General features: G+C 45.0%; 1 protein-coding gene across 1 annotated transcript in view; it reads left to right on the top strand.

Moving 5' to 3' along the window:
* MYLK3 (myosin light chain kinase 3) overlaps positions 1-8,323 on the top strand; it is a 36,236-nt gene extending 27,913 nt beyond the window's left edge. Inside the window, exons 8-11 of the mRNA XM_004371689.2 lie at positions 2,754-2,951; positions 4,078-4,230; positions 5,840-5,972; positions 7,776-8,323. Coding sequence (XP_004371746.1) covers positions 2,754-2,951; positions 4,078-4,230; positions 5,840-5,972; positions 7,776-7,835 — 544 coding nt within the window. The 3' untranslated portion in view covers positions 7,836-8,323. The remainder of the gene's footprint in view (positions 1-2,753; positions 2,952-4,077; positions 4,231-5,839; positions 5,973-7,775) is intronic.
* The last annotated feature ends 543 nt before the right edge of the window (positions 8,324-8,866 follow it).

Raw genomic sequence — 8,866 nt, 5'->3', positions numbered from 1 at the left:
TGAGAAAATAAACTTCCCTTCGTTAAAACCATCCACTTGTGGTGTTTCTGTTATGGCAGCACTAGATGACTGAGACAGAATTTGGTACCGAGAGAGTGCGGTGCTGCTCTAACAGATACCTAAAATGTGGAAGCGGTTTTGAAACTGTGAATGGATAGATGTGCGGCGGTGGTAGAGAACCTCCAGCGGCAGAGAAGCGGCTGCGGCAGAGAAGCGGCAGCAGCAAAGAACCAACAGCAGCAGAACCAAGAGACCAGTGCCAGAAGGCACTGGGGCCGCCCCACGGAGCGAGGGAGCTGAGTGCCTGTGTGCAGGAGGCTTCCTGGCAGAGTGGGGTGCCTCTGGGCACTTATACTGGTGGAGCTACAGAGCTTTGGAACACTTGCCCCCGCAGTGCAGATGCGGGTGTGAGGCCCAAGGGCCGAGAGGCCACAGGCAACAGAAGCCGAAGAGACAAGGGACACAAGAAGCTGAGCTGCCTCAGTCTCAAAAGGTTATGTGATCCTCTTAAAATTCACTCAGAAATGGACACAGTTATTTTCCTAAAGAGGGTGATGGCGCTTTTTGCATTCGTTGTTCAGAAAAATAAGGGAAAACACAATCTGATCAGCGTTGATAACTTTTGTGACACAATGAGTAACACCTCCCTTGGTTCACCGTATTATAGATACAGAAGAATTACAAATTTAATACTCAAGCATTTTAATATGCCTTGCCTTGATGCAAGTTACAATGATACTTTGGAAGTCCTTTCTGACTCTTTAAAATCCTAGCACAGACCACGGATTCAAGGACTACCTCTCAGGTGAAGCACACTGTAGAGATATGAACGAACAAACGGATAATGATTCAGCTGAATTAATTCAAGCACGAGAAAAAAATCTTCCAGATCCTACAAAAATGGCTAAAGTAATAGATCTCTCTGAAAGACAAACGCATCAGAACCCAAAATCTTGCCTCCCATATTATAGATCCAATGTAAAACCTCCCGCAAGGGTAAAATTGGATCCGACACCAAAGTCTGATCCTCTATGTGGAATTTAAGTTTGTTTTGTTTTCATGGAAGGACATTTTGTTTCTCCTTTCTTGATTGCCTCAAGAGCAGCAGACCATTCCACAAGTAAGAAATATATTACCCCTGGGGGACCAGGTTCAACAAGTTACTTGGTTGCCATGGATATGGCAGCTATACAATCTGCGCTTTACAGAACATTCTCTATTTCATGAACTCTTCTTTTCAACAAGGGCCGTTCATAACATGTAAATATAAATGTGTTTTAAATAATTTTAGCTACACATTAATACACAAACAGGAAAAAAAATCTTTTGCCAAATAATGAATTTTTGGTTTTGTTAAAAAAATTTAGGGATAGGAACAACTTGAGTGAATTAGAAAAAAAAATTCTTGAGGTATATTAAAATCCTATTGGAAAAACTGTCTCCACCAATCAACCTTCCTTGGAGTCCTGTAGCACTTAAAAAATGGTGCCACCGTGCCTAATATAAATTAGAATTAATCTCAACATGGAAGGTACAACAGCTTTCATCTGAGATTTCATTATAAATTCTGTCCAAATTAGTTTATCTTCAATTCATCTGAAGAGAAGCCAATGTAGGGCTATACGTCTAAAACTTAATTTCAAGGTATTATTATTTAGTCAAAATGGTGGTTTTTTTCCTTCAAAAAGGGCATGTTATGTGCTTAATATCATTATTTGAATAATTGTTAGCTACATCATACAATTAAAGTTTCACTACTAAAAATAGTACTGTACTCATGTTGGTTTCTTAGTTTTGACAAATGTATCATCAGTAACTAATATTAGGGGGAGGTTGTAAGAAGTATATGAAAAGTCTCTGTATTACCTTTGCAATTTGTATGTAAAGCTACAATTATTTTAAAATAAAGGGTTTATTAACAAATAATTTGTAGTCATTAATTGATGGATTAATTAATTAATTGTAGTGGATGCTGAGACGTGTTATACTGATTCTGTTAAATTGTCCATGAAAATAATTTGGTGAAATTTTGGAAATCTGCTTTTGCTTTGAGATTTCACAATAAATGTTAAATAGATTCTAATGAATAGTCTAAACTGACGCGTCTTGGGCTGTTTTTACCCTCTCTTTACATTATCCATAACTCCTAAAAGTAGCGTGACTTTTATTTTGAACAAACCACTGTGGAGATTTAAATGGTGGTGTTAGCAATCTTTGAGTACTACATTTTTGAAATTCAAATGTCTGATATTGCAGCTGATTTACTAGAGGTCTAATATTTTCCTGTTGTTTTTCAATGAAGCCAATCCCATTGAGATTTGGATGACATATTTGCAATAAACTCTTATTTGTCCCCAGTTGGAAAAAAAAAAAAAAAGTGATTCTAAAACATGCCTTTTGCTGCTTCCTTCCTGCTCAGCCATCAGCTCTCAGCCCTGCTCTGACTTCACGTTCAGAAAGCTTTCTCTTTCTGACTTCATCCTCCAAGGACGCCGGGCGCTGAGGAAAGCAGTCCTCCACCGGGCCTCTCCTCTGGCTATCTGTGCTCACTCGCGCGGCGGCATGCCAAATAGGACGGATTGATCTTCTCTCCTTTGCAGGTTGCAGATGCCTCGCCAAGGAGGACTGTGGTTTTCTGAATCCCCAGTGACTCGGGAAAGCCTGAAGTTTGGGCTTGGGGCATGATGATCCCCCAGGAAACCACATGTGTAGGGGGTGTGAGGAAGGGCCGGGGAGTGTCCACCTCCCACCAGGAATGAGCCCCAGCATCGCATCTCCTCCCAGGACACACTCCCACAGCCCTCTGCACCCCTGTTCCCCAGGTACAAGCCTCGGGAGAAGCTGAAGGTAAACTTCGGCACCCCTGAGTTCCTGGCCCCGGAAGTCGTCAACTACGAGTTTGTTTCTTTCCCCACTGACATGTGGAGCATGGGCGTCATCACCTACATGCTGTGAGTGTCCGGGCAGCCGGCTCCCCAGCGGGGAGGGCCTTCTGTCTTAGTGTGGGCACCCTCTGAAGCAGCAAGAATTTTAGTTTATTTGGGGAGGGGGGTGCAATCCCAGGAATCACCAGTGAGAAGTGGGGAAGTGAGAGGAATCAGGGAAAGCAGGCAATACAGGGTGTGTTACGGAGCCACGTACTTCTGTGGGCAGCTGGGCTCAGGCCTGCTGGGGAACACTGGCGCCCAGGTGGAAGGATCAGCCTTTCGGGGTTACTCCATCTGAGGGTGAGGGAGTAGGGGTGCTTATACCAGTCACTACTAGTGGGCTGATTCTGGCGGGCATTAATTCCCTGGCACTGCTGGGTAGGTAAAGCAGGCTTCGGCTTGAGAGAAAGCCCTCCAGAAAAGAAAAGCAGGTGCTGGCCGGGGCCTGGAGGACACTGCAGGAGAAAGGACAGGGGACAGGCAGGGCAGGACGCTGTCTGCTGCATGATCTAACCTGGTCGCTTCTGGCCCTGCTCTCCCTGTTTTCTGTGGGCTGACAAGGGCTTGGTGTACAAACTAAACACCCTCCTCTCTCTTCCACTGTGGGCTTCCCGTGGTTGTTTCCTCAGAGGCCTGACAGAATCACGCTTTGCTTCCATATGGTATTAGCATACAGTGTAACTGCTACGCTTTGTATGGGTACGCCGCACGAGGCCGGGGCAATGGGGGCTCAAGGCCAGTCAGATAGGTTGTCCTGCCTTTCTGCCTAAAAACAGTCAATTTTCTTTTGGCCCCAGAGGCCTGGGTCGTATCTGTCCCAGTCTGGCTGTCTCAGAGACATAGTAAGCTGTTTTTAAATTAAATCAATACACACCTAACTGGATGTATTGGGTTGGGCCTCAATTTACTCTATATTTCAAGGAGGCAGGAAAGAGAGGGGAGCATGATAGGAGACTCATTCTGAATACCCTTCCTGCCTCCAAATTTCTCTCCTTTCCACCAGAATCTCTCCTGTGGAGAAGTCACAGGACTTGGAACCCCCTTTGTTCTGACTAGTCCTGCTTGAACACTGTAGGTTTCTCCTCTGTTCCGTCCGTCGCGTTGGCAAACCTGGCATCCACATACTGATGGCGCTTTCTCTCCTCCGCAGACTCAGTGGTCTGTCCCCGTTTCTAGGGGAAACAGATGCGGAGACCATGAACTTCATCGTGAACTGTAGCTGGGATTTCGACGCGGACACCTTTGAAGGGCTGTCGGAGGAGGCCAAGGACTTTGTTTCCCGGCTGCTGGTCAAGGAGAAGAGGTACTTTTATAGCTTGTCACTGGCATATGACTCCTGGTTTGGGCACTGTGGACTTTCAGGCGGGTGAGGGGTAGCTGGGTGCGGGGTAGCAGGGCTGTGGAAGCTGAAGGTCCTTCCTCCCCGTGGCCTGGCTCTGTTCAGGAGTCCTAGTCTGCTACTTCTTTGGGGCAGTAAAAGAAGCAGGGAAAGGAGCTAAGGAAACCAACTCCAAAGCAATGAGGAGCATAATATTTAGAGCTTTAGACAGAAGTATATTTACAAAATGGTCCTGTTTCCAAGTTATCACTTTTAATAGACTAATGTTGAAAAAAAGTTGAGGTACGTAGATGCTCCAACTAACCCACTACTGTCAAGTCAAATTCGACACACGACCAGCCCATAGGGTTTCCAAGGCTGTACATCTCTACGGAAGCAGACTGCCACATCTTTCTCCCACGGAGCCACTGGTGGTCTTGAACTGCCGACTTTTCGGTTAGCAGTTGATTGATTTAACCATTGCACCACCTGGGCTCCTTTATATAGATGCTATTCCCCAAAATAAAGACCAGAAAAGTTTCTTGGTGATGAAGGCCGATTTTGTCTTCAGCAGCTGTATCAAGGCCAGGGTTGAGTGAGCTGCACTGAGTTTCTTGATACTCAGACATAAAGTCGTGACTGGACACAACCAGAGGTAGAAATGACCTGGGTAGTGCAAATGATTTGCCCTCAGCTACTAACCTGAAGGTTGGTGGTTCAAAACCACCCAACGGTGCCTCGAAAGGAAGGCCTGGCAATCTACTTCCGTGAGATAAAAACAAAACGAAAACAGTCCATTGCCTTCCAGTCCATTCTGTCTCGTGGCGACCCCATGTGTTACAGACTAGAACTGCTCCATAGGGTTTTCTGAGCTATAATCTTTATAGAAGCAGATCTCCAGGCCTTTCTTTTGTGGCAGCACTGGGTGGGTTCGGACCGACAACCTTTAGGTGAATAGTCGAGCGCAAACTGTTTGCGCCACCCAGGGGCCTTTATGTCAGATTGTAGCCATTGAAAACCCTATGGAGTGCAGCTCTACTCTGACATAAGTTGGAATTGACTCGACGGAAGCGGGTTTGGGTTTTCTTTTTGGTTATAAATGACCTCGGAGTGAGACCCAAGAGTCTGGGCTCTGAGACAGGCCACATTTCCCCGACTTTCATGATTTTGCTTCTTCTGATTGTGAAAAGTTACGTGAGAGAAAAACTGTTCCTGAATGAGGTGAGCAGGCTGGCATTGTTCCCTGGAGGGAGAAATGGGCTCCAGCCCTTTCCAGCATCACGTCCCTCTTCTTCTTCACAGCAACCGCAGCCTCCTGGCCTTCCCGCGCCCACTTCAGCTTCCCAGTCCTCTCTGAGAGGTGCTGATTAATCACTGCTAGACGCCCCTCTGCAGGGGCAGGGAACGTTTTGCTCAGGGCTTGCTTTAAGGAGGGGAGTTTTAGACACGAGGCGTCCGTTTTTGGTGTGTGGCGCCAATCTGCCTAGAGGCTGAACCTGTTCCCCGACTCCGCTTCCTGCCCAGCCGCATGGACTTTGCAGAACCAGAAAAGGCAGCCCCAGCCCAGGGTCTCAACTGCTGTTTGATTTCACAGCTGCAGAATGAGCGCCACGCAGTGTCTGAAACACGACTGGCTGAATAATCTACCTGCCAAAGCTTCAGAATCCAAAGTTCGTCTCAAATCCCAACTGTTGCTGCAGAAATACATGGCTCAGAGAAAATGGAAGGTATTCTGTCTTCCTTTTAGGAAAGATAGCAATTGTCTCCTTAATCTAGCCTTTGAAGAGTTGTAGCTAAGCTTTTACTTACATTTTGATTTTTTTTAAATTAGCTATATTGATTTTATTTTTATTTTTTCCCATACAAAAATTTATACATACATTGTTATGTGACTCTCATTGCTCTCCCCATTACTTACATTTTGATTTTGAATGGAAAGATTGTTTCGGAAAAAGAAAAAATTCTGTCTTGTTACCCATTGCTACCATAGCACAGATACCACAAGGCGGTAGCTTTAAAGAACGAGAATTTATTACCTTACAGTTTGGGCGGCTGGAAGTCCAGATGGAGCCATCGGCTCTGGGGGAGGGTCACTCCTTGGTGGTAGCTCTGGGCATCCCTGGACATTCCTTGGCTTACAGAGAAATGTTTCCCCCGGTCTGTGTGTCACTGTGTCTGTTCTGCTCTTTTTACAAGACACAGCTCAGAAGAGATTAGGTTTAGGATCCACTCTTCTCTGGTTAGGTGGCTAAAAGTTCGGCTGCTAACCAAAAGGTCTGCAGTTTGAATCCCCCAGCCACTCTTTGGAAACCTATGGGGCAGTTCTCTGTCCTACGGGGTCACTATACTGCATGACATTGGGTCCCGCCCACACTCCCTCCCTACTCCAGTTGGCTCTATTAACATAACAGAAGGTAACTCCTATTTTCAAACAGGGTCACAGTACAGGTACAGGGGTTAGGACTTCAACATATATTTTTGGGGGCGAGGAGGGAACATAATTCCATCTATAATAAACTCCCTCCCGTTAAAAGCTGTTGATTAAAAATGCCACAGACCAAAGCATAACTGTCATAAAAGTGGCATTTCACTGGAACTTATGTGGCCACTTGAAGTGACATGGGATTTCGAGCGTGTGTTCTCGATGGTGGCAGTGGTGAGGCTCCTGGAGCTGACTACTTATAGTTTGGGGCCCGCTTCCTCCGTGTTTCAGATTCGGGGGCGGGAAAGCTCTCCTAAGCTTCAAAAGCTTTTTGATGTTTTAGCAACAGAACTCTTTGGTATCGTGGACACAAACCGACCTTAAAAGCAAGAAGCAACTGTTCCTCTGGGGAAGTGGCTTTCCAGCATTTTGATACTGACTCAAATCCTCGGTAGCTGTTGCTGTCGAGTCGATTCTGACTCATAGTGACCCTAAAGGACAGAGCAGAACTGCCCCGTAGGGTTTCCGAGGAGCGCCTGGTGGATTCGAACCGTCGACCTTTTGGTTAGCAGCCGAGCTCTTAACCACTGCACCACCAGGGCTTCCCAAATCCTCAGTAGTAAATAAAAACACAACGCTTTACCTAGGAAGCCAGCATGGAAGCATATGTATATATGTACACACGTACCGGAAATGAAATTTCACAAGGTTTTCCCTAACAGAGTATGATGCGCTTTGAGATTTTCTATTCTATGCTGTTTGGTTTCATTATTAAAAAATTCTGGTTACAACCCACCAGTTTGATTTCATGATCCGCTGGTGGGTTGTGAGGCCACGATTCCAAAAACACTGTTCTAGGGTGCTCCATTTTTCACATCAAAAGGGCAGGATGACATCTCTTCTCACTTCCTGTTTACTCCACATATGCCCCTGAAGACCATGTGAGTTTCCTACTGTAATTATTCTGGAAGCTTGTTTTCCCCTTTAGGTTATCTGTTTTAAACAAATTTGAGTGGCTAGACAGGTTTAAGTTCTTTCATCGTTTCTACTTAAAGCAATTGGTCTAAAAACACGCGTTTCCTTTTCTTTTCTTTCTCCTTATCTCAAGAAACATTTCTACGTGGTGACCGCTGCCAACAGGTTAAGGAAGTTTCCGACTAGTCCTTAACCTTCAACTCTGCTGCTCCCATGGGCCCAGAAATCATTGAGAACGGTGGTGTAGTGATGACCTGCAATTTTTAATAATCTGCCCTTTTACTGTTATTAATCCTGCTAATGTTGTTAAAAAAAAAAAAGGTTATGGCTGTGGACTTTCTTGTGGATGAAAAGTGGCTGAAAAGAAAGTGACCTAAGAACTTTGGCACAGAGGTTAAGAGCTCGGCTGCTAACCAAAAGGTCAGCAGCTGGAATCCACCAGCTGCTCCTTGGAAACCCTATGGGGCAGTTCTACTCTGTCCTGTAGGGTTGCCATGAGTTGGAATCGACTTGACGGCAACGGGTTTATAAGATCATTAAGCCTGAAATGCTTGTTAACTTTTTAAGTAGACCTACTTCTGGTGATAAGTATAGGCATGCTCTCGGTAGGTAGCAAACTTCCTACTTTGCGTATGTCAAACTTAAATTCTAAACTTATTTTGATTAAAGTTGTCAGTAGATTATTCTGCAGGGGCATGTTATTCATTATTATCTTCTTCAGGACAAAGAATTCCTAGAATTTTGATTTGCTCAGGTGTGAGCTGACGTTTCCTTGTGCTACCCAACTCTAGTGTAAAGCAACATGGGTTTAGGGACAGTGTTTGTCAAACTTGTTTTAACTCATGCTCCCTTATGAGAATCAACATTTAAAAACATGTGCATCCTTTTATGTTTTCCGAAATTTCAAAATACATCAACTGCCATGGCTACAAGACCCCGAGCAGTGGTAACATTGAACGTGTTTTTGGGATCTACACGCTTCTCCGCCCTCCCTCCCAGTTCTCCCGTGCCTCTCTGACCGTCCTTCCTCGGTCGTGAATGACTGGTCTAGTAAGTCTGAAGTATGTGAAAGGCAGATAAGGATGGAATGATGCACGGCTTTCCAAGAGAAACGCAGACGTGAGCGAAAATAAAGGAAAATTAGAAAACATTTATTAGGTAAAGAAACATTAATAAATTTAAGTTTTATTAGAAAATAAGGAAACAATAAATGAGGAAATAAAG

This window comes from Trichechus manatus, unplaced genomic scaffold (assembly GCF_000243295.1).
Source record: "Trichechus manatus latirostris isolate Lorelei unplaced genomic scaffold, TriManLat1.0 scaffold00014, whole genome shotgun sequence".
In the NCBI taxonomy this organism is placed as follows: domain Eukaryota; kingdom Metazoa; phylum Chordata; class Mammalia; order Sirenia; family Trichechidae; genus Trichechus; species Trichechus manatus.
The sequence above is the reverse complement of the archived record's forward strand: the minus strand, read 5'-3'. Positions and strand labels throughout refer to the sequence as shown.